Raw genomic sequence first — 24,764 nt, 5'->3', positions numbered from 1 at the left:
TAGTTTTTTAGCACATTTTTTTGTGCCGAAAAAGCCCCCCTCGGCTTATACTCGAGTCAGGGAAGGCTTGAAAAAAACCCTCCATACTCACCTCCCAGCCAGCGTCTGTCTCCAGCGGCGGTGTGGCAGGCTGCTTGAATTCTCTCTGCTGTCATCCCCCGCCATCCTCTTTGCTCGGCTCTGTCATCCCCCGCCATCAACGCTGTGTAAGTAAGAGCTGTGATTGGATTGAGCGTCAGCTAATCACAGTTGGTGCTCGATCATTCACAGCCAATCAAGCTGCTTTAGAATTCTCCCTGCTGTCATCTCCTTGCTCGGTTTTCAAATCCCCTGCCGTCAATGCTGTGTAAGTAAGCGCTGTGATTGGATTGAGCGCCAGCTGTGATTTGGCTGGCGCTCAATCCAATCACAGCGCTTACTTACACAGCACTGACAGAGCTAAGCAGAAAGGACAATAGGGGATGACAGCGGGGAGAAATCAAGCAGCTTGTCACACCGACACAGACGCCGGCTGGGAGGCGAGTATGGAGGTTTTTTTTACCTAGTATATACTCGAGTATAGCTCGGCTTATACTCGAGTCAATAAGTTTTTCCAGTTTTTTTGCGGTGAAACTTATTGTCTTGGCTTATACTAGGGTCGGCTAATACTCAAGTATATACGGTATTTCATTTTATGAGCCTATGATGATAATAATGTTACTTTCATTTGTACTATTCATACTCCCATGATCTTGTAGGCTCCTAACGTCAGTTGCGATCATGAAGTGGCCAGTCATCAGAAAAACTTTCATTTTTTTCCCCTTTTATTTGTACTATGGTTTTCTTATTGTCATTAACCTGTTTTACATTTTGCCATCAGGTATATTACGCTCTGCAGAACTGGTACTATGGATATATGATTGGAGAATTCAATGTTGAAGAGCCAGCACCCCCATGTGAGGATCCAAACACGCTGATATTTTATCAGGGAAATTATTATGTTCCTGTGGATAGTGATAGTGAAGGAGACACCTACAATAACCTCAAGGTAAGTAGTATTGTCCTCCACAGAATGAAGTACATCTTTGTATTTGCACCGTATAGGTACACTATATGAGCTGCAGTGTACAGTTTGGAGGCTCTTGTATGGAAACTTGGGTAGGATTCAAAATACCAGAAGGCATGAAAGTTAAGGCCAGTCATGTATATGATTAGTAGAATATATAGACTGTAACTACAAATTCCAATATGAATGGTATATGTGGGCTACCAGTCCTGCATGGGGGAGTATGTCGGGCCTTTGCTATCTCTTCCTTAGATGCCATAGTACCTAGCAATAGAGCAGCCATTAGATATCCTGAGATGGGCTGATTTTCTTCACAGTTGCCAGTATAAAGCAAAAGAATTAACTAAATCAAAGGGAAGTTATCAAAATTTAAAGACCATTTGGTGAATTCCATAAATTTCATGGATTTCAATGGAGACCAGCCATGCAGAAGCTCTCCACCGGCACCTGGGAAGAAAAGTGGTCAACTCCACCCCCCCCCCCCCCCCCCAAATTCATGTTTTATGACATTATCTAAACAATCAAAAAGCAATAAAAACTATTTTAAAGATATATTTTTTCCCAAATAGTTTTACACTATTCACTTCTCTAATTGCTCTTCTTTCTTTTAGGATAAAAGCTTAATAGCTGGGACAAACCTAAATACGAGAAAGCCTGTAGTGTGCCCGCCGCCAACATATGTCAATCCAGGTAAAAATATTTACATTAATTTCATATTAATTCATTAATCTTGCATGCCGATCATAATATTAATGTAGAGGTGATTAGCATAATATTTAACATGGACACCCAGATCGGACACCCGTCAGAGCCCAGAATTCTGCTCGATGCTCACAAATCCAACTTTTTCCGCATACTGCATCTACACAGCTTGCTTTCTTGCTTGACTGTCAAAGCGGGGTTGATAGTGGAGGTAGCAGTGACAGCGGTGGACAGCAGTGGAGCAGAGCGAGGAGTTACCCTGTAACTGTGTGTGGACAACCCATGTCTCCACCCATACATCTGGTGGGGACATATACATAGTAATATAGTATGTTAGGCTGAATGAAGACAATGTCTATCCAGTTCAGCCCGTTTCAACCCCCCCCCCCCCCCCCGCCTCCTTGTTGATCCAGAGGAAGGGAAAAAACCCAATAGGCAGAAGCTAATTAGCCCATTCGGGGAAAAAATTCCTTCCCGACTCCATAATAGTAGTCAGAATAATCCCTGGATCAAACTTTGATAGTTCCTACCTGACTGTAAGACCCGGATCAACAACCCGCTCGTCACCTAATGTCTTTATCTTGTAATATCATAGCGCTCTAGAAAGACATCTAGTCCCATTTTAAACCCCTCTATGGATTTTGCCAACACAACGTCCTCAGGCAGAGAGTTCTACAGTCTCACTGCTCTTACGGTGAAGAACCCCCTTCTTTGTTGGTAATGGAACCTGCTTTCTTCTTGCAGTGGCCCAGTACATGTCTTCCTGCCCCCCTCCATAATGTCATACATGTATGTTTTATGTGGATACTCTGTGCAAAACTGTCTTGTCATTCTGTTATGTGTATTGCACAGCTGCAGTGTATGATGGGTTAATGTTGTTAAAGTATGAGCTACTGTCTGCAAATGTAACATTTTTATCCTGTCACGGAGTATGAGTGAGGTTATAAATGTGAGTGTTTGAGAGAGGAAAAGGAGTTTCATGTCTTTAGGAGTGGTAGTCGGGAGATCCAGCTACATGGGAGCACCTTCAGCCCTCAGGTAGTGAAGCATGGAGAAACAAGAGAGATTTCCCAGTTTGGATGTGCTTGTGAGGAGAAAGGAGTGAGCCCCACCTGAGCAGAACGAGAGTGAGAGCAACCGTGAGTGAGTGCGTATCAAGGCCCAGTGCAGAGGTACTGTTTAAGTCTATGTTTTCCTACGCGGCCGTCTGAAGTCTGGATCGACGCGTAGAGATACACCCATTTGTCTGTCACGCACGGGTGATCTGAAATCTGGATCGCCATGTGGAGGTACTACTGGTCAAGTCTATTCATTTTCCTGCACTGTCCTTTCTTTAAATTGTGCCTTGTATACTGCAGAAGTTACATTGAGTAAAGTTATTCCAGGCCCTGACCGTTCCCAGGGACCTGAGGTACTCTAGAACGGTCAGTGGCTCATTTATTTTCCCTGCCAATGTTCATGCCGGTGGGTGGTGGAATGGTGGCGTCACCCATGACAATCCCATCACCTGTTCTCATGTTTATTGGGAATCCCCATGCCGCGGGTGTCCGGAAGGTGCTCAGCACTGCCCTGGCCTTGACTACGTGTGTCCCTCCAGAAGGGAGCGTTGTAAGTGCCGCCGTGACAAGCCAGCATCTTGCCCTCCCAGCTCCAAAGCGTATGCCATGTGTCCAGGGTCACCCTACAGGACGCTGCATTCTAGACGTAGAGGATGGCCTCTTGTTATCATTGCAGTCCTGGGTATAAATACATCATGGAAGAGATCTTTGTATTGTCTCCTAATGTATATTGCACCAGTACCTCTTGCTTTGCATTTTGGCAAATCTTTATACAAGGCTCTGTGTAATAATCTTCTGTAGTAAAAAATATGTCTCCTCAAATACAAACCAGCGGACAGAATTGTAAACAATGAGTTTAGCTATGCAATTCAGAGCATGTCTGTCAACAAGCTGTTGACAGTTTCCAATGGTAACCAGCAGAGATGTGAATACAGTTCTGGATTACAAGATATGCTGTCACTTAGGGTTGAAAAAGTAAATGTATTCAAATAGCTCATCATTATCATCAGAATCACAGAATTTATATTAGCCCTGTCCATGTGGACAAAGCTAATATCAAGCTAGAGGGGCATCAGTAGCAAGATGGGGGATATAGACTGTGGTTGAGACCAGGTGAGCTGGGTAGTGTGCTATGCACTGATGAGACAGAGACTGATACAACAATCAAGCATAGCGATGATAGACTTAGTCTCATCCAATCAGAGCTAGGCTTGTATACTGCACTATCCTCCCCCAGCTCATTACCCCTCAGTGTGTGGTGCTGTGGAGAGGACAGAAAAGAATCCCGAAAACTTTGGAGAACAAAAAAATGTAATTTCAAAACCACATCGCCCACCTCAACTGTTACTACTGGATAAGTTATGAAATTATCCAAAAACTAGTCAATCTTACTGTGGCCTTCTCAGCACATGATGTGGGCACTACAGAATTCCCTGAATCCCTTACTTATTGCGAGACGGAGCATAGATCACATCCCAACACAGGCCTACATGCCTAAAAATAACATAGTGCCAACCCTGACCATTTTATTGTAAGGCAGGTCAGATACCTAAATTGTAGTAGGATCCAAGATACATGGGCACTCACTGTGCTCCAAAAGTGAAAAGTAACACTCCATCATGGGCTCTCGGCTCTGTTAGTGTAACAAGGACTGAACTTAGTAAAGTCTTAAGCTTTAGTGTAAAAGATGAAATGCTTACAAAAAGTAACAAAAGATAATATAAAATAGACATATAAAAAAAATAAAAGGGAATAAAAAAAGAATACCAGACCTTTCACAGACCCGGACATAAGCAGATACACTGCAGTACCTGGACAGTTCCGCAATTCGATTGCAATCTTCTGAATTCCAGCAATGATCTTTGGCTTGCATCATATTTTTTTAAATGTTGTAGCCACCCCTATTTCTCCTAGATCATGTAAGAAGGGCAGGTGGATGACACGCACAAAAACACAGTTTTAAAGACCTAGGGGGAAATTTACTAAGCCTGGTATTTGCTACGCAGGCCTCTTCATATATTCAGCGCATCCCGGCAGCTCCATGCACCTTCTCAGAAATCTACACCAGGTCTGACCTGGTGTACATTTCTGTTAAAATTTATGCCAATTTCTGGTGTAAATTATACATAAATACGTTGGTCATAGTTACCCCGCCCCTCTCTGACAAGCCTCACCAAGTTTTCCAAAAAGTGACGGGGCCGGCACAAAAAGGAAAAAAGTCTAACATTTTTGCGCAAGTACCTGCTTGTACAAAAATTTGCAACATTTTTACGCCTGGAACTGGCGCAAACCTTTTGGTAAATGTGTCCCATAATTCTTATTTTGGTTCTATTTTCCCATAGGAAGTCCCTAGGGAAATATTATGAACATCCATTTTCTGGGTATATTTTCCCCAATCCACAGGTATTAAACAGGAATTAAAAACAATCACAGAAAATGGCCGTTACTTACTGAGTGAGGAGTGCATATAGATGCATCCTCCTCTCACCATGCAGGTAGCTGACTACCCAATGGAGGAGCCAATAACACCTGTGAGGGCACCGATAAGACAACCACTCACACTGCCTCTTGATAATGAGGGGGGTGGATGCTTGCTGTATACTCCCACACATAGTGGATACAGGGTGCCAAACCATTCTGATATATGTAGTTCACCATGCAGACCAGCAACCTATTAATGACGCCATGATAATTCGGCGGGTTGCCCTGCATTTACTTCAGTGAACCACATTGGTACTGCCACCCTGGGCTCCCCCTGGAGTCTTAATGCCACACTGCATGTGAATGATAGATAATAAATGCAAGGCATTGGTTGGATGTTGGCCAAGATACATGAGCCCACTAACCACTTCACGGTTCCTTGCGTTGTAGTGGGTCCCTACACTAATATAAATGCATCACAGAAGGGGAAATCAAGAATTAAAAACAATCACAGAAAATGGCCGTTACTTACTGACTGAGGAGTGCATATAGATGCATCCTCCTCTCACCATGCAGGTAGCTGACTACCAAATGGAGGAGCCAATAACACTTGTGCAGGACACCAATATAACACCCACTCACACTGCCTCCTGATAATGAGGGGGGTGGATGCTTGGTGTATACTCCCACACATAGTGGGAAATATTAATAAGTGGTGTAGGAGGCTCTGGGTTTTCCAAATGCTCCCTAATCAAGGTACTCGGGACATATAAAGCGGCCAAAAAATGAGTAATGCTAGGGAAGTCTTAAATTACTATATTTCTATTGTGCTAAAAATGGATCTGCTGAGTCACGCTGTTACTGGAGACACTATGTCTGCACTCGGACCTCGTTCTCATATACATACATACAAATTCTTTACAATTTCATTGCCATTGAGGGCATTGATACAGAGCAGACCTATGGTGTACAGGTACACAGCAAACCGATTGTGGACAAAGGTCACATTGTGTTAAAGGGAACTTGTCACCAGAAATTTCACCATTAAGCCATAGCGCTCTCCAACATGTCCAATGCATAACATACAAGTATTTGTCTAAGGCCTCCTTCCCACGAGCGTGACGGGGTCCGCCGCGTAAAATTACGCAGTGAAGCCCTTCACGGCGCCCCCCAGAGCCCCTATACTTACCTGCGGGAGATAGCGTGAAATCGCTTCCCCGCCCACCACCGCCGCGTCACCGCCGCGTCACCGCCCGTCACCGCCCACCACCGCCGCGTCACCGGCCGTGTCACGTGCACGGCCGGCCGTGTCACGTGACGCGGCCGGCCGCGTCATTTGGCGTCATATGACGCGCGGCGGTGGGCGGGAAAGCGTTTTTTCACGCTATCTCCCGCTGGTTACAGCGGGAGATAGCGGGAACGGACGGCTTCCATTGACTGCAATGGAAGCCGTCAGTGCGTACAGCCCGTCCTCACCCGCAGAAAATAGAGCATGCTGCGGGTGAGGACGGGAGAAATCGCGGTGCGTAATTCCGCGCTGGAATTACGCATCGTGAGCATTGTGCTATTAGGTTCAATAGAACCTAATTGCTGCGGGCAACGCAGCGGATTTTCGCCGCGAATTACGCGGCGGAAATCCGTTCGTGGGAAGGAGGCTTAAGGGTGCCCACCCACTGGCGTTTTTTTTCACTGCGAAATTCGCAGGTTTTTTTTTTCTGCAGGAGGTCTATGGGACTTGTAATGTAAAAATCGCGATCGCGCAAAATCGCGATTTACCGCGATATCGCGATTTTGCGCGATCGCGATTTTAGCTTTGCATGTCCCATAGCCCAAAGACCCCTGCAGAAAAAAAAAAACGCTGCGAATTTCGCAGTAAAAAAACGCTAGTGGGTGGGCACCCTAAGGCTGGGTTCACACAGGGCGGATTTGCCTCGGCTTTGCCGTGCGGCATTTGACCGCGGCAAATCCGCCCGCGGCCGCTAATCTCGGGATTAGCCAGCCATGTGGACGAGATTTCTCAGAAATCTCGTCCACACGGGACGGCCAATCCACTGCGGTAAGTCAGGCTGAAACCGCGGCTGCGGCCACCGCAGCCACGGTTTCAGAAGATGCAGCATGTCTATTTACCTTTCCTTTTTTGTTTATTTTCGTCGCGGCCGCGCTCTCCTCTATGGGAGCGCCGGCCACAACGGAAAAGCAAGCGGCCGCGGCTTAAATTGCGTTGGTTCTCCCGGCGGAAATCTCGAGGTTTTTGCTGCGGCCAAACCGCGAGATTTCCGACGGGAATCCGCCCTGTGTGAACCCAGCCTAAAAACACAGAATAAGAGTCACTTTAAATTTTTACTGTTTTTGTTTGATGCCTTTTATGTAAATGCCCGACCTCCAGTCATCCGGGTGGTGCATAAGTCACTATGGCAGCCAACCCATTATGCCCCCTTCTCTAGACCATTGCTATCCCTGGCTCCTGATATCAATAGCGCTAAGATCATGCGCATGTGCCATGCAACCCTCTGCTCGCGTCTTCTGTGCATGCGCAGTGAAACAAGCCGTATACACCAACCTCACTTCACTGCGCAAGAAGGCTTCACGGCACATGCAATGAGCACTGATGGCGGGAGTTGGGGGAAGTGTGATCAGACTGCTGGCACAGAGATTAGGAGAGCTTTAGGCACCACCTATATCACAGGTGTCAAACACAAGGCGCGGGACGAATCCGGCCCGCCACCTTATTTTCTGCGGCCGGCCGGCTGTGCAGTAAGTTCCCTCACCTCCATGCTGCTGTCTGTAGGCGATCTTCTATTGGCTTGTTCTGTATAGTACAGACAGTAATAGAGGAGTGCCGATAGCACACTGACAACGGCCGCGGAGGAGGGAAGAAGACTGCAGAGAACATGATCTCTGCAGCAAGGAGAGCGACGCTGAGGAGGAGCAGCTACAGGGTGAGAGCCTGGTCAGCACTGACCTCCTCTCACTGGCCCTCCCTCTGTTCAAGGTTGCAGGCCTGGGGAGACACCAGGGGCCCAAGTATGCAGGAGGGCCCCAAGAAAGACTGAGCGCAGTTGCTATACCTGTCAGTGCAGTTAAGTATAAAAATGTGTATAAAAGTGCAGAAGTGTCCTTGTATGCGTATGTATGTGTGTGTGTGATTTTATATATATTATATATATATATATATATATATATGTGCACCTGTGAGTGTATGTATATGTGTGTGTATATATAATATATAATGTGTGTCTGTGCGTATATGTATGTGTATAATAGCGTGCGGTTGTGTGCGTGTATGTGTATAATAGCGTGCGGCTGTGTGCGCGTGTATGTGTATAATAGCGTGCGGCTGTGTGCGTGTATGTGTATAATAGCGTGCGGCTGTGTGCGCGTGTATGTGTATAATAGCGTGCGGCTGTGTGCGCGTGTATGTGTATAATAGCGTGCGCTGTGCGCGTGTATGTGTATAATAGCGTGCGGCTGTCTAATATATATATATATATATGTATAATAGTGTGTGTGTGTATATGTGTGTGTGTGTATATATATATATAATATAAAAAATTGTGTGCGCCACTGGTCACTATGGAGGACCTTATTACCAATTGGGCCACTGTGGGGTTCACTTTTACTATACTGTCTTACAATTACCAATTAGAATCGGCCCTTTGAAGGCAACCAAAAGGGTGACTACCCACTGGAGTTTTTTTTTCCCTGCGAAATTCGCAGCATTTTTTTTGTGCAGGGGTCTATGGGACTTGTAATGTTAAAATCGCGATCGCGCAAAATAGCAATTTACCGCGCAATCGCGGTAAATGGTGATTTTGCGCGATCGCGATTTTAACATTACAAGTCCTATAGACCCCTGCAGAAAAAAAATGCTGCGAATTTCGCAGGTAAAAAAACTCGAGTGAGTAGTCAACCTAAGGCTGATGTGGCCCTCGGTGAAAATGAGTTTGACACCCCTGACCTAGATGACTTGAGACTGGCCATTTACATACAGGGCACCAAAAAACAAACCTAAGAATTTGAGATTACGTTTAATCTATGTTTTTAGAAAACCACATATGTGTAATGGATTGAACGTGCACAACAGCACTATGGTGGTGACTTATTAGTAAAATTTCTGGTAACGGGTTCCCTTTCGGTCAAACAGCTCAGATAGTATTTGAATATCATAGAATGATAGAGTTATAAGGGACCTCCAGGGTCATCGAGTCCAACCCCCTGCTCAGTGCAGGATTCACTAAATCACCCCAGACAGATATTTGTTCAGCCTTTGTTTGAACACTTCCATTGAAGGAGAACTCACCACCTCCCGTGGTAACCCGTTCCACTCATTTATCACCCTCACTGTGAGAAAGTTTTTTCTAATATCTAACTTGTGTCTCCTCCCTTTCAGTTTCATCCCATTGCTTCTAGTCTTTCCTTGTGCAAATGAGAATAGGGCTGATCCCTCTGCACTATGACAGCCCTTCAGATATTTGTAGACAGCTATCAAGTCTCCTCTCAGCCTTCTTTTTTGCAAGCTAAACATTCCCAGATCCTTTAACACTTCCTCATAGGACATGATTTGCTCACCATCTTGGTAACTCTTCTCTGAACTTGCTCCAGTTTGTCTATGTCTGTTTTAAAGTGGGGTGCCCAGAACTGAACGCAGTATTCCAGATGAGGTCTGACTAAGGAAGAGTAGAGGGGGATAATGACCTCACGTGATCTAGACTCTATGCTTCTCTTAATACATCCCAGAATTGTGTTGGCCTTTTTGGCTGCTGCATCACATTGTTGACTCATGTTCAGTCTACAATCTATTAGTTTACCCAAGTCTTTTTCACATGTGCTACTGCTTAGCTCAATTCCTCCCATTCTGTATGTGCTTTTTTCCTTTTTCTTGCCCAGATGTAGGACTTTGCATTTTTCCTTGTTAAATACCATTCTGTTAGTCGCTGTTCACTGTTCAAGCTTTTCTAGATCTTTTTAAATACCCTCTCTCTCTTTCCTAGTGTTAGCTATCCCTCCTAGCTTAGTGTCGTCAGCAAATTTGATCAGTTTCCCATCAATTTCCTCCTCCAGATCATTTATAAAAATGTTGAACAACACTGGGCCTAGGACAGAGCCTTGTGGTACCTCACTTGATACATTCTTCCACTTGGATGTGCAGCCATTTATGACCACTCTTTGAGTATGATCACTCAGAACATTGTGAATCCACCTAACAGTTGCCTTGCCAATCCCATATTTGGTCATTTTTTCAATAAGTATGGTATGAGATACTTTGTCAAATGCTTTACTAAGGTCAAGCTAAACGTTATCCACCACATTACCCTGATCAACCCAGTCAGTGATAATGTCATAGAAGGAAATTAGATTAGTCTGGCATGACTTGTTTGTTACAAACCCATGCTGGCTCTGGTTAATTACTCCATTTTCATTCAAGTACTTGCATACATGCTGTTTAATAATTTGTTTAAAGATCTTTCCCAGTATAGAAGTCAGGCTCACAGGCCTGTAGTTTCCTGGATCCACCTTCTTCCCTTTTTTGAAGATAGGGACAACATTTGCCCTTTTCCAATCTTCTGGGACCTCTCCTGTTCTCCAGGAATTTTCAAAGATTATGGCGAGTGGTTCAGCAATTACCTCCTGCTTTCTTTAGTATCCAAGGATGTAATTCATCTGGACCTTGAGACTTGAATTCACTTAAGCCAGCTAAGTGTTCGCTCACTATCTCTCTGCTTACAGATAGCCTGCATTCTTTTATTCCCCCAATAGCACAGGGAAGATCAGTTGATGTTCCATCAACTTTCTAAGAGAAAACAGATACAAAATAGGAATTTAAAAGTTTGGCCTTCTCCACATCATTCTTAACTAGAGATGAGCGAGCACCAAAATGCTCGGGTGCTCGTTGCTCGAGTCGTACTTTCCGCGATGCTTGGGAGCTCTTTTCGAGTAACGAACCCCATTGAAGTCAATGGGGGACTCGAGCATTTTTGTATATGACCGATGCTCCGGATAGGTCTTCACTTGTGAAACTCTGGAAAACATCAGAAAGTCATGGAAACACCACAGAAACGGATAGGGAAGGGCAGGGGCAGCATGCAGGGCTGCATCTCAGGCTCCCAGGTCCCACTATTAAGCCACAATAGGGGCAAGAGTCTGCCCCCCCCCCTAACAATTTTTACTTCGGACAAACCCTTATTAGCAAGGCACACCTTAGCAAAGCACCACACTACCTGCAACCAAGCACAATCACTGCCTGGTGGTCACACCGCTGCCTCTTCTCCTGGGTTACATGCTGTCCAACCCCCCGCATGGCCCTGCGTCCACAGCGCACACAAAAGTTTCCCTGCGCAGCCTTCAGCTGCCCTCATGCCACACACTCGCTTCATAGCTACACCACCCTCATGTCTATTTCCAAGTGCATCTGCAGTGAGGAGGAACCGGACGCACACACTGCAGAGGGTTGGCCCCTCTTTGAAAGGGGGGGGGGCGAAAGCCCACAATGCTGTTGAGAATCGATGATAAATTGACTTACGATCATCATTCCAATCCCGTGCCACCTCCGTCGCAAAATTCTCAGGAGGCGAAAATGTGGGCATAAAGGGGACTTAGGTGCCAGCACTTCCACACATCTCCATAATGCAGCAATATTCTGTGTGGGAAGCACGTGAGCGGGCCCAGGGTCAGGCTCGGTCCCAGTCTCCATCTTGTGTGACCCAAGGTGCCGCGAGTTGCATAGCAATGGGAAATCTATGTGTCCCCACACAATTCATTCTGTGTAGGTGTTAGATAGCTCAAAAGTCAACACCGTAATGGAAAGTCTTTGAGTTCCTTGGGCTTGCCTATGCTGTCGGTGCACAAAGATGGTATAACAGAAGAAGAAATCAGAGCGCCCAAACATGGCAAAGTTACACCCTGCCAAGGACCTTGGCCCACACCCTCAGCAATCGTGGGCATAAAGCGGACTTTGATGCTAGTACAGCTGTGAACATCTCATTAAATTAGTTGCGGTTGCTTTCACCGCTCCAAAGACTGGATTAACCAGGAACAAGTTTCACAGGCCCAACCTGGCGCAGTTGCAGTTCCCCCAGGACTGAGGCCTCAGCCCACACCCTCAGCAAACGCGGGCATGAAGCGGACTCCGATGCTAGTACAGCTGTGAACATCTCATTAAATTAGTTGCGGTTGCTTTCACCGTTCCAAAGACTGCATTAACGAGGAAGAAGTTCCACAGGCCCAACCTGGCACAGTTGCAGTTTCCCCAGGACATAGGCCTCAGCCCACACCCTCAGCAATCACTGGCATGAAGCGGACTCCGATGCTAGTACAGCAGTGAACATCTCATTAATGCAATAACGCTCGTCTTCTTCGGCCCAAACCAGTGTCTCAGATAACTGTGGTAACACAAGAGAAAATACATGATGCCCAGTGCTGATCCCCTGACCCCAAGCAGGAGGAGGTGGCCTTGTAAGGCGAGTCCAAGGAAGGCGAGTCCAAGGAACCCAAAGAGGACATAGGCCTCTGCACACACCCTTAGCAATCGTGGGCATAGAGCGGACTTCGATGCTAGTACTGCTGTGAACGTCTCATTAATGCCGTAACGCTGTTCTTCTTTGGCCCAAACCAGTGTCTCAGATAACTGTGGTAACACGTTAGAAAATACATGATGCCCAGTGCTGATCCCCTGACCCCAAGCAGGAGGAGGAGGTGGCATTACAAGGCCAAGACACCATGACCCGCTATAGTCTGTGTGGGAAGCACGTTAGCGGGCCCAGGGTCAGGCTCGGTCCCAGCCTCCACCTTGTGTGACCCAAGGTGCCCTGAGTTACATAGCAATGGGAAATCCATGTGTCCCAACACAGATAGCTCAACACTGCAAGGGGAAGTCTTTGAGTTCCTTAAGCTCGCCTATGCTGTAAGTGCACAAAGATGGTATTACACAGGATGAAATCAGAGTGCCCAACCATTGGAGAATTTCACCCCGCCAAGCAACTTGACCTCGGCCTACAATTCTGGCCTAGTCACTCACTGTATTTTTTGTGCCAGATAGGTAAAACACCGTGATGGGAAGATTTAGTGCACCCAGAGTATAAACAGACCCCTGAACATTCCTTTAGCAAAGGTATAAACAGACCCCAGTAACATTTCTGTAGCAGAAGTATAGGCAGACCCCTGTAACATTTATGTGGCGGAAGTATAGGCAGACCCTAGTAACATTTTTGTAGCAGAAGTATAGGCAGACCCCTGTAACATTTATGTGGCGGAAGTATAGGCAGACCCTGTAACATTTCTGTAGCAGAAGTATAGGCAGACCCCTGTAACATTTCTGTAGTAAACGTATAGGCTCACCCCAGTACGATTTCTGTAGTAGAAGTTTAGGCAGACCCCAGTACGATTTCTGTAGTAGAAGTATAGGCAGACCCCAGTAACATTTATGTAACAGCAGTACAGGCAGACTCCTGTAACATTTTTGTAGCAACAGTATAGGCAGACCTCTGTAACATTTCTGTAGCAGCAGTATAGGCAGACCTCTGTAACATTTCTGTAGCAGCAGTATAGGCAGACGCCTGTAACATTTCTGTAGCAGAAGTATAGGCATACCCCTGTAACATTTCTGTAGTAAACGTATAGGCAGGCCCCAGTAACATTTCTGTAGTAAAAGTATAGGCAGACCCCAGTACTATTTCTATAGTAGAAGTATAGGCAGACCCCTGTAACATTTCTGTAGCAGCAGTATAGGCAGACCCCTGTAACATTTTTGTAGCAGCAGTATAGGCAGACCCCTGTAACATTTCTGTAGCAGCAGTATAGGCAGACCCCTGTAACATTTTTGTAGCAGAAGTATAGGCAGACCCCTGTAACATTTCTGTAGTAAACGAATAGACAGACCCCAGTAGCATTTCTGTGGTAAAAGTATAGGCAGACCCCAGTAACATTTCTGTAGTAGAAGTATAGGCAGACGCCAGTACCATTTCTGTAGTAGAAGTATAGGCAGACACCAGTAACATTTCTGTAGCAGCAGTATAGGCAGACCCCTGTAAAAGTTCTGTAGCAGCAGTATGGGCAGACCCCTTTAACATTTCTGTAGCAGCAGTATAGGCAGACCCCTGTAAAATTTCTGTAGTAACAGTATAGACAGACCCGAGTACCATTTCTGTAGCAGAAGTATAGGCAGACCCTGTAACATTTATGTGGCAGAAGTATAGGCAGACTCCCGTAACACTTATGTAGCTGAAGTATAGGCAGACCCCTGAAACATTTCTGTAGCAGAAGTTTAGGCAGACTCCAGGAACATTTCTGTAGCAGAAGTATAGTCAGACCCCAGTAACATTTCTGTAGAAGCAGTATAGGCAGACCTCTGTAACATTTCTGTAGCAGCAGTATAGGGAGACCCCTGTAACATTTCTGTAGCAGAAGTATAGTCAGACCCCAGTAAAATTTCTGTAGCAAGAGTATAGGCGAACGCCTGAAAATTGGGGTACCATGACTGTAGGCGAAGGCCGGAAAAATTAGTTAGTTAACAGTATAGGCGAGGGCCAGAAAAATTAGTGTACCAAGAGTACAAATGTACCCCTGAAAAATTGCTCAACCGTGAGGGCAGGTGAAACCCATAAAAATTTTTTTTAAAGATACAGCTCCCTGTGGTTTAATTTGTAACACAGCCTGGAGGCAGCCCTGTTCCAAAAATTGGTTCATGTTAAAGTATCAATACTTTTGAAACTTTGAAAAATTGGAAAAAAATTGTTAGATGAACCTTTTAGGCAGCAGAAAACTTGGCAGTTCGGTGTGATGACAAGATGTTTAAGGAGGAGGAGGACTAATATCATAGACAGATTAACAAAGCTAAATACCCCTTTTTTTCCGGTGATAGAGAAGAATGCTTTTATCTGCGGTTGCAGCGAAAATAATCTTTAGGTTCCGCTGCTCTCCGCCGGTGGAGAAGAGAAGTCTGGAGAAATCCAAGTTTTGTTCATCTTTGTGAGCGAGTACACTTATCCGTGATGATTCCCCCAGCTGCACTAAACACCCTATCTGACAAGACGCTAGCGGCAGGGCAAGCCAGCACCTCCAGGGCATACAGCGCAAGTTTATGCCACATGTCCAGCTTTGATACCCAATAGTTGAATGGAGCAGAGGCATCACGGAGGATGGTGGTACGATCGGCTATGTACTCCCTCACCATCTATTTACAGTGCTCCCTCTGACTCAGCCTCGACTGGGGAGTGGTGATGCAGTCTTGCTGGGGAGCCATAAAGCTGGCAAAGGCCTTGGAGAGTGTTCCCCCGCCTGCGCTGAACATGCTGCCTGATCTCCGTGTCTCCCCTGCTACTTGGCCCTCAGAACTGCGCCTTCTGCTGCTAGCGCTGTCAGATGGGAAGTTTAGCATCACTTTGTCCACCAGGGCCCTGTAGTATTGCATCACTCTCGTGGCCCTTTCCTCTTCGGGAATGACAGTGGAAAGGTTCTCCTTTTACCGTGGGTCAAGAAGAGTGTACACCCAGTAAACCGTGTTGGCCAGAATGCGTCTAACGCGAAGGTCACGAGAAAGGCAGCCTAACGTGAAGTCAGCCATGTGTGCCAGGGTGCCAGTACGCAAGACATAGCTGTCCTCACTAGGAGGATGACTTTCAGGATCCTCCTCCTCCACAGGCCATACACGCTGAACAGATGAGAGGCAAGCAGCATGGGTACCCTCTGCAGTTTGCCCAGCTGTCTCTTCACCCTCCTCCTCCTCCTGCTCCTCCCCCTCCTCCTCCTCCTCCAAAACGCGCTGAGATATAGACATGAGGGTGGTCTGGCTATCAAGCGACATGCTGTCATCCCCTGTCTCCTGTTCCAACCGCAAAGCGTCAGCCTTTATACCTTGCAGCGAACTCCTCAGCAAGCATAGCAGCGGGATGGTTACGCTAATGATTGCAGCGTCGCCGCTCACCATCTGGGTAGACTCCTCAAAGTTTCCAAGGACCTGGCAGATGTCTGCCATCCAGGCCCACTCCTCGGTAAAGAATTGGGGAGGCTGACTACCACTATGCCGCCCATGTTGGAGCTGGTATTCCACTATTGCTCTACGCTGCTCATAGAGCCTGGCCAATATGTGCAGCGTAGAATTCCACCGTGTGGGCACGCCGCATGGCAGTCGGTGCTCTGGCAGATTAAAGCGATGTTGCAGGGTGCGCAGGGTGGCAGCATCCGTGGTGGACTTGCGGAAATGTGCGCAGATGCGGTGCACCTTGCCGAGCAGGTCAGGCAAGTGCGGGTAGTTTTTCAGAAACCACTGAACCACCAGATTGAAGACGTGGGCCAGGCATGGCATGTGTGTGAGGCTGCCAAGCTGCAGAGCCGCCACCAGGTTACGGCCGTTGTCACACACGACCATGCCCAGTTGAAGGCTCAGCGGCGAAAGCCAGAGGTCGGTCTGCTCTATCAGACCCTGCAACAATTCGTTGGCCTTGTGCCTCTTGTCACCTAAGCTGAGTAGTTTCAGCACGGCCTGCTGACGCTTGCCCACCGCTGTGCTGTCGCGCCGTGCCACACCAACTGCTGGCGATGTGCTGCTCACATTTCTTAATTGAGAGGTAGAGGTTGCGTAGGGGGAGGAGGAGGGGGAGGGTTTAGAGGAGGTGGCATAGACCGCCGCAGATACCAGCACCGAGGTAGTGTAAGCCGTGTACCGGGGTGGGCTCCCCAGGATACAGCGAAGTCATAAACAAGGAAAACGTGTCTGACACCAGTTCAGGTGCAAACCGAATTTTACTAAAGCACTGGGGCCCATGTGGCCACAAACAATGGGTAACCCAGCAAAACTCACATACACTCAGCCAGGTGGCTGAGGCCCTTGTGCTGTACAGCGCTGTACTCCCCAAAGGGCGCTACTATAATAAACTATGCTTTTACCTAACGGGCAGGCCTAAATAAACTGGCCCCTTGTTACCTATTAATACCGCTAATAAGGAACAAAGGAAAGGGAGAGTGATCTGAGTACCGGCGGTGTAGCACAACAGCTTACAGACTTACACACACTGACTCATATCCCCCCAGACCCAATACAATAAGGAACATGTATAAAGAACAGCGGCTATATAGCCAGGTAAATGTTCTCCAGAAGCTTCTTACTGACGGCTGAAGTGTGGCCTGACACGGTCCATAACCCTAACTAGTCTAACTACAGGCCAAAATGCAGTCCCAAGTAACTTGGCGCCAAAATTTGGTGTCTTGCGTGCACGTAGACCGGTCTGCTGTTTGATCAGCCAAAAAGTCTAGAGTGTGCGGTACCGGGGAGCGACGTTTCTCACTTCCTCAGCGGCATCCAGTATTGCCCAAACAATAGCCAGTCTCGCTCCGGTTGTTCAGTAACATCCCCGGCAGCAAGTCTTCTCCCATCCAGCGGGCATCTGGTCGAAATCTGAATCCGCTGCAGCTCAGGTCCCTTCAGGATACGACCTCCTTCCCTCTTCCGTAGCTCCACTCAGATGGCTTCCTCGACCAACTGTCCCCTCACAGTGTACGCACGCTTTTAATTTTCTCTCCTCCCCTGCGCACGCTGTAACCAGGCAACAGGTGCTCCAATCACAGGCTACCATGGTCCTGTCACCTCACAGCTTCACCAAAATCTTTTCTGCAGAACAGTGACCTCTTGTGGACAAATAATAAAACACACAGTAGTGGACTATTTACAGTAACAAGAACAATGTACACATATTGGAGGCTGTCTCACCCTCTCACAGTAGGACCCGCTATTCTGGGTGTGGGTAGGACGTGAGCAGTCCCAGGCTCTGACTCAGTCCCAGCCTCCACCAAATTCACCCAATGCGCCGTCAGGGAGATATAGTGGCCCTGCCCGCCAGTACTTGTCCATGTGTCCGTGGTTAAGTGGACCTTCCCAGTAACCGCGTTGGTGAGGGCACGATTTATGTTCCGGGAGACGTGTTGGTGCAGGGCTGGGACAGCACACCGGAAAAATAGTGTCGACTGGGGACCGAGTAGCGCGGGACCGCTGCTGCCATCATGTTTTTGAAAGCCTGTGTTTCCACAAGCCTGTACGGCAGCATCTCCAGGCTGATTAATTTGGCAATGTGCACATTTAAAGCTTGTGCGTGCGGGTGCATGGTGGCGTATTTGCGCTTTCGCTCCAACGCTTGCGCTAGCGACAGCTGAACGCTGCGCTGAGAGACATTGCTGGATGGGGTCGAGGACAGCGGAGGTGAGGGTGTGGGTGCAGGCCGGGAGACGGTAGTGCCTGTGTCCTGAGAGGTGGGGTGGATCTGAGTGGCAGGTTGGGGCACAGGGGAAGAGGCAGTGGTGTGACCTGGAGGCAGTGAACGGCCTTCGTCCCACCTTGTGGGGTGCTTGGCCATCATATGCCTGCACATGCTGGTGGTGGTGAGGCTGGTAGTGGTGGCTTCCCGGCTGATCTTGGTGCAACACAGGTTGCACATGACTGTTCGTCGGTTGTCCACGCTCTCACTGAAAAACATCCACACCTTTGAACACCTAGCCCTCTGCACGGAGGCTTGGTGCGAGGGGGTGCTTTGGGTAACAGTTGGGGGATTCTTCGCTCTGGCCCTGCCTCTACCCCTGGCCACCCCACTGCCTCTTCCAACCTGTCCTGCTGCTGCACTTGCCTCCCCCTCTGAAGCCCTGTCCTCAGTAGGCTTAGCAAACCAGGTGGGGTCAGTCACCCCATCGTCCAGCTGCTCTTCCTCCGAATCCTCTGTGCGCTCCTCCCTTGGACTTACTGCCCTTACTACTACCTCACTAATAGACAACTGTGTCTCATCATCATCGTCCTCCTCACCCACTGAAAGCTCTTGAGACACTTGCCGGAAGTCCCCAGCCTCATCACCCGGACCCCGGGAATTTTCTAAAGGTTGGGCATCGGTCACAACAAACTCCTCAGGTGAGAGACAAACCATTTTTTCCCACTCAAGGCAGGGACCCGAGAACAGTTCCTGGGAGTCTGCCTGCTCATCAGAATGTGTCATTTTCATGGACTGAGGAGGCTGGGAGGAAGGAGGAGCAGCAGCGAGAGGATTGAGAGTTGCAGCAGTGGACGGCGTAGAAGACTGGGTGGTCGATACATTGCTGGATGTATTTTCTGCCATCCATGACAGGACCTGCTCACACTGCTCTGTTTGTAATAAAGGTCTACCACGTGGACCCATAAATTGTGATAAGAAGCTGGGGACCCCAGAAACTTGCCTCTCTCCTAATCCCGCAGCAGCCGGCTGCGATTCACCTGGACCAGGAACTTGGCCTGTGCCCACACCCTCACTTGGACCTCCGCGTCCTTGCCCGCGTCCTCGACCCCTACCCCTCATCATGGCGGATTATGAATAGAGCAGGGGCCAAGTAAATTACCCCACTGTACAGTAATGACAACTGGGCCTTAATTCACCGCACACTGAGACTTGTAGATAGCGGAGGCTCTATGCTGTGACTAGGAAAAAAGTAACCCGCTGTCTCGCGCTGATACCTAGGGGTAATTTACTGCTCGCAGAGACTTGTAGATAAGAAAGGCTGTGTGGAGTGGGAGAAGACTGTAAACCCTGTGGATAGTGCTGGTAACTGCAGATATCTCAACCCCACCAACGTAAATGGTATTGTGAGACACTCTGCACAGCGGCTGAGCTGAATTATTTGCAGTGGCCCCAGTAAAATTACAGTACTGTTTAGCGGTGAGACCGCTGTCTAATTCACTGCAGACAGAGAACAGTATAAATAATTATGGAATTATTTGCGTACACTTTCACGCTGAGAGTGGTATTGTAACGCAAACTCCAGCCAGAAAAATAAAATTACAGAAGGCTGCAAACAGGCCTAGCTGCGTAATGCTGAAGCACTACAATTCCCAGCAGCCACCCAGTAAAATGCACAAGGTCAGATGTAGGCCAACGAAGAAGCGTTTGTTTTTTTTCGACAAAGGATACAGGCTGTATACTGTGTATATCACTTTCCCTGAAGAAGTGGCTGTGGTGGCCGTACACTGTGCGTCTAATTCGCTGCAGACACAGAATGGTGTAAATAATTATGGAATTATTTGCGTTCACTTTCATGCTGAGAGCGGTATTGTAACGCAAACTCCAGCCAGAAAAAAATTATATGGAAGGCTGCAAGCAGGCCTAGCTGTGCAATACTGAAGAACTACAACTCCCAGCAGACACCCAGTGAAATGCAGACGGTCAGAGGCAGCCCAGCAAAGGAGCTTTTTGGGGTTTTTTTCAAAATGAATACAGGCTGTACACTGTGTATATCCCTTTCCCTGTAGAAGTGGCTGTGGTGACCGTACGCTGTGCGTCTAATTCGCTGCAGACACAGAACGGTGTAAATAATTATGGAATTATTTGCGTACACTTTCCCGCTGAGAGCGGTATTGTAACGCAACCTCCAGCCAGAAAAAAATTATACGGAAGGCTGCAAACAGGCCTAGCTGTGTAATACTGAAGCACTACAACTCCCAGCAGACACCCAGTAAAATGCAGACGGCCAGAGGTAGCCCTAATAAGGACCGTTGGGGTTCTTGTAGACAGGATCCTACACTACCACTTTCCCTATCTCAGCAGCACTTTCCCTATACTCTGTATTATAGACTGCAGACTTAGAACGCTATAGCCGTAATGGCCTGCACAGCCCGAGGTGGAAATAAAAATAGTGCAAAACTGCTCCCAGCCAGCCACAACAGTAATGCACATGGTCAGATGTGGCCCTAAGAAGGACCGTTGGGGTTCTTGAGGACATGATCCTACACTACCACTTTCCCTACCTCGTCAGCAGCACTTTCCCTAATCTCTGCCAGTGTGTGTCTGAGGCGAGCCGCGGGCAGGACCGCTTTAAGTACTCGGCGGTCACTTGATCTCGCCAGCCAGTCACTGCAGGAAGGGGGGGGGGGAATAGAGCTGGCATGTCACAGGAGGAAGTGGTAATGCCTTCCCTGCATGTCTATTGGCTAAACAATTGCGCTAAACATGCAGGGAAGGAAATGGAATTGGTGCTCGTCTCGAGTACCCTAATACTCAGGCGAGCATCAAGCTTAGACGAGTGTGTTCGCTAATCTCTATTCCTAACCAATTCACCATTTTCATCTTGTAAGCATCCAATAGCATCTTTGACTTTTCTTTTGCTTTTGATATACCCCATAATCCTTTTTTATTGCTGTTGGCCTCTGTTGCAGGCCTCAATTCATTATTAGCTTTAGTTTTTCTGACACTTGCTCTACAGTTTCTGCAGACCACATTATATTCCTCTTTAGATATTCCCCCCCTCTTTTCATTTGATAAACATATTTTTCTTCATTTTTAACATGTGTGCAAGTTCTGTGTTCATCCATCCTGGTCTCTTTAAATGCTTCCCATTCTTCCTTCTTTAAGGGATTGTTAACAATTGTGCTTTGAGAATCTCATTTCGCAATATTTCCCAACCTTCTGTCCTTAAGAACATCCAGCCATTGGATTCTTCCTACCCTCTTTCTGAGTTTATTAAAATCTGCCTTTCTGAAATCCAACCCTGAGGTCTGAGTTTTCTCTGTTCTTCCTCCCATTATTATCCAAAATTCAAGGATATCATGATCACTGCCTCCCGAGTACCCAGCCACCCTTACTTCCTCAACCATTTCCTCCCTGTTGGTAAGAATTAGGTCCAAGATAGCAGGTCCCCTTGTTTTCTCTTAGACCTTTTGGAAGATAAAGTTGTCAGCAAGAGCGGATAAGAATTTGTTGGATCCATTACTTTTACCCGAGAGAGATTCCCAACAAATGTCTGGATGGGTAAATTCTCCCATGATCCCTATATCCTGCTTTTTGAAAGCTTGGCCATCTGATGTAGAAAGAGTTCCTTCATATCTTCTGATATCTCCTAATATTTTCAAAATCTAACTAACGGCAGAACCTGGACTTATCTAATGACTCCTCATACAGAATAAAGTATGGAACATACACAATGCATAACCAATATGAGCAAAAATATATCATCTGAAATGACCTCAGAAATCAGGTCCACGATGCACCGAGACCTTGCGTTAAAACTCGTCTACCACAGAATTATCTTTTCATGTATTGAATATGTTTTTTTCCTTATTTTTTTAGTTCCTATGACGACACTAGCTTTGGTGAATGAGGGAACTTTCTCAGCGAGTAAAACTGGCACTATTGAAACAGTTAGAAGAAACTTTACAGAAACCTGGGTGTGGACAATGGTACCTGCCGAGTAAGTACAAATGGCTCTCCACTGCACTTTGAGTCTTCCCTCATAGGTATATTGTATGTTTAATTTCCTGATGTGAACTCTTAACATAAGGTTGCAATATATGCCATCCTATAGACATACAGCCCAAAGGATCCCATAGTTAAAAAGTATAGAGGTAAGAACTCTGTTTCTCTGATACAGAGCTCCAAATTCCCTGCATAGACAAGAATCGGTAAGGCGATTTGCCTCTCCAACCATCAGTGATTAGCTGTTGTCTCTGGGTGAAGCTACAGCTGGCTGAAAATGCAACATTACATGCCTGACTTTAAAATAAGTGAAAACCAAATGATACACAGATCCTACGGGTCCACCAAAGAAACTATTCTGGCTCATATAAAGGGGTCCTGAGTGGGAGATCCCCTATACAGTGCTGTGACAAAATATTTGCTCCCTTCCCAATTTCTTATATTTTTGCATGTCTGTCTAATTTTACAAGTGGTTTGATGATATGAAACATTCAAATGTAACAAATGTACGTCAAGTACATGGCCGGCCTTAGGCTTCCCTCACACAGGTGTTTTTGTACAGCGTTTAGCGCTGCCTTTTCAGCGCTGCGCTGAACGTCGTACAACGCTCCCGTTCATTTCAATAGGGCTGTTCACACAAGCATCAAAACGCTTTGACAGTGATGCATGTTCTATCTTTGGCCCATTGAATGACAGCTGAGCGCTGCTTCTGATTGGTCACAGTGCTCAGCCAATCAGAGGCAGCGCTGTCACTCATTGAATTCAATGAATGGCTGCACGCTGCCTTTGATTGGTCACAGTACTCAGCCAATCAGAAGTAGCACTTCCAGGAGGTGGGGATTTTTAAATACCCGGCCAGAAGAAAATGCTGAAGAACACTGCTGGGGAGCCAGAGAGCAGAAGTGCCGGAGCCCTGCCAGTGTTGCTAGGTGATGTATTAATTTTTTTATTTTTTTTTCATTCAGCTAGGGCTTCTTTTTAGGGAAGGGCTTATATTTCAAGCCCTTCCCTGAAAATCACTGCAGGGGTTGCCTGCATCCCATTTTCTTTCAATGGGGTGGCAGCACCGCCGGCCCCATTGAAAGCAATGGGTGAACATCGCCATCCTTTACCACAGCTGTGACAGGGGATTCTTTCATCCCCGCTGCAGTCCCCTCATCATTGAACACTGTAACAGTGCTGTCACAGTGTTCAGTGATGAGGGGACCTTCATGGAGCAGCTGCTCTTCTTCAAGCACAGCTGCTTCAGTAGCACGGAGCTTCAGTCACACGCATTCCGCACATCCATGCAGCGCATTTTTGCACACATAGGTGTGCAAAAAAACCCAAAACGCTTGTCTGACCAAGGCCTTATGATGGGGGAGAATGGGGGTGGCACAAAAAAAATTCTGCACAAGGTGCTGTCTAACCTAAGGCTGGCACTGCCCAAGTAATGACTATATGCGGTTCTGTCTTACCTAGCCCTATGTGAAAAAGTAGTTGCCCCCTTAGTTATTCAACCAACCAGTTAACCAAATTCTTAGTGGAAACAATTAATTGAGTTAATGATAGACCACCAACTCCTGCTGCCCTTCTGATCAGCTGAATGAGGGTGCCATGAGCTCCTGTCATAGCACCATACACTTTGTTGGGCTGCTCACCCCCGTTAAATTGAAGGGGACTAAACTGATATGTGCTGTAGCCCCTTCAGTCAGGTGAGCCGGAGGAGTGCTGGGAGTCAGACCCCCACAGATCAGATATTGAGGGTCTATCCTAAGGATAGGCTATTAATATACCAGTCCCAGAAAACCAATTTAACATGCTAAGAACATATTTTAACCCCTTAACGACCATGGACGTAAGTGTACGTCCTGCAGCGTCAGGGTATGTATGAAGAGAGGTCGCGGGGCAATCTCTCTTCATACAGCACGGGCGTCAGCTGTTTATTACAGCTGACACCCACGGGCAATAGCTGCAATCGGCCGTGCGGCCGATCGTGGCTATTAACCCTTTACATGCCGCTGTCAGTTCTGACAACGGAATTTAAATCCCCCATCATTAAGGAAAAATACATATTTGGTATCACCACGTTCATAAAAGTTCAATCTATCAAGGTAATGCATTATTTTTCCCGCATGGTGAACGTTGTCCGTAAAAAAAATAAAGAACGACAGAAATGCACTTTTTCAGTTACGTTTGTCTCCCAGAAAAAAATGCAATAAAAAGCAATCAAAAAGTCGTATGGATTCCGAATTGGTACTATCATAAACTACAGGACATCCCACAAAAAAATGAGCCCTTGCACAACTACGTCGACAGAAAAATAAAAAAGTTATTGCGTGCAGAAAATCTTAAAAAAAAATTAAATGT

General features: G+C 46.9%; 2 protein-coding genes across 2 annotated transcripts in view; both read left to right on the top strand.

Moving 5' to 3' along the window:
• The window catches only part of LOC136626339 (ovostatin-like), a 206,366-nt gene that overhangs the window by 40,315 nt on the left and 141,287 nt on the right, over positions 1 to 24,764 (top strand). The window lies entirely within an intron of this gene.
• LOC136624981 (alpha-2-macroglobulin-like) overlaps positions 1 to 24,764 on the top strand; it is a 68,463-nt gene that overhangs the window by 2,631 nt on the left and 41,068 nt on the right. Inside the window, exons 3-5 of the mRNA XM_066598907.1 lie at positions 860 to 1,027; positions 1,657 to 1,735; positions 22,290 to 22,410. Coding sequence (XP_066455004.1) covers positions 860 to 1,027; positions 1,657 to 1,735; positions 22,290 to 22,410 — 368 coding nt within the window. The remainder of the gene's footprint in view (positions 1 to 859; positions 1,028 to 1,656; positions 1,736 to 22,289; positions 22,411 to 24,764) is intronic.

This window comes from Eleutherodactylus coqui, chromosome 4 (assembly GCF_035609145.1).
Source record: "Eleutherodactylus coqui strain aEleCoq1 chromosome 4, aEleCoq1.hap1, whole genome shotgun sequence".
In the NCBI taxonomy this organism is placed as follows: Eukaryota; Metazoa; Chordata; class Amphibia; order Anura; family Eleutherodactylidae; genus Eleutherodactylus; species Eleutherodactylus coqui.
The sequence above is the reverse complement of the archived record's forward strand: the minus strand, read 5'-3'. Positions and strand labels throughout refer to the sequence as shown.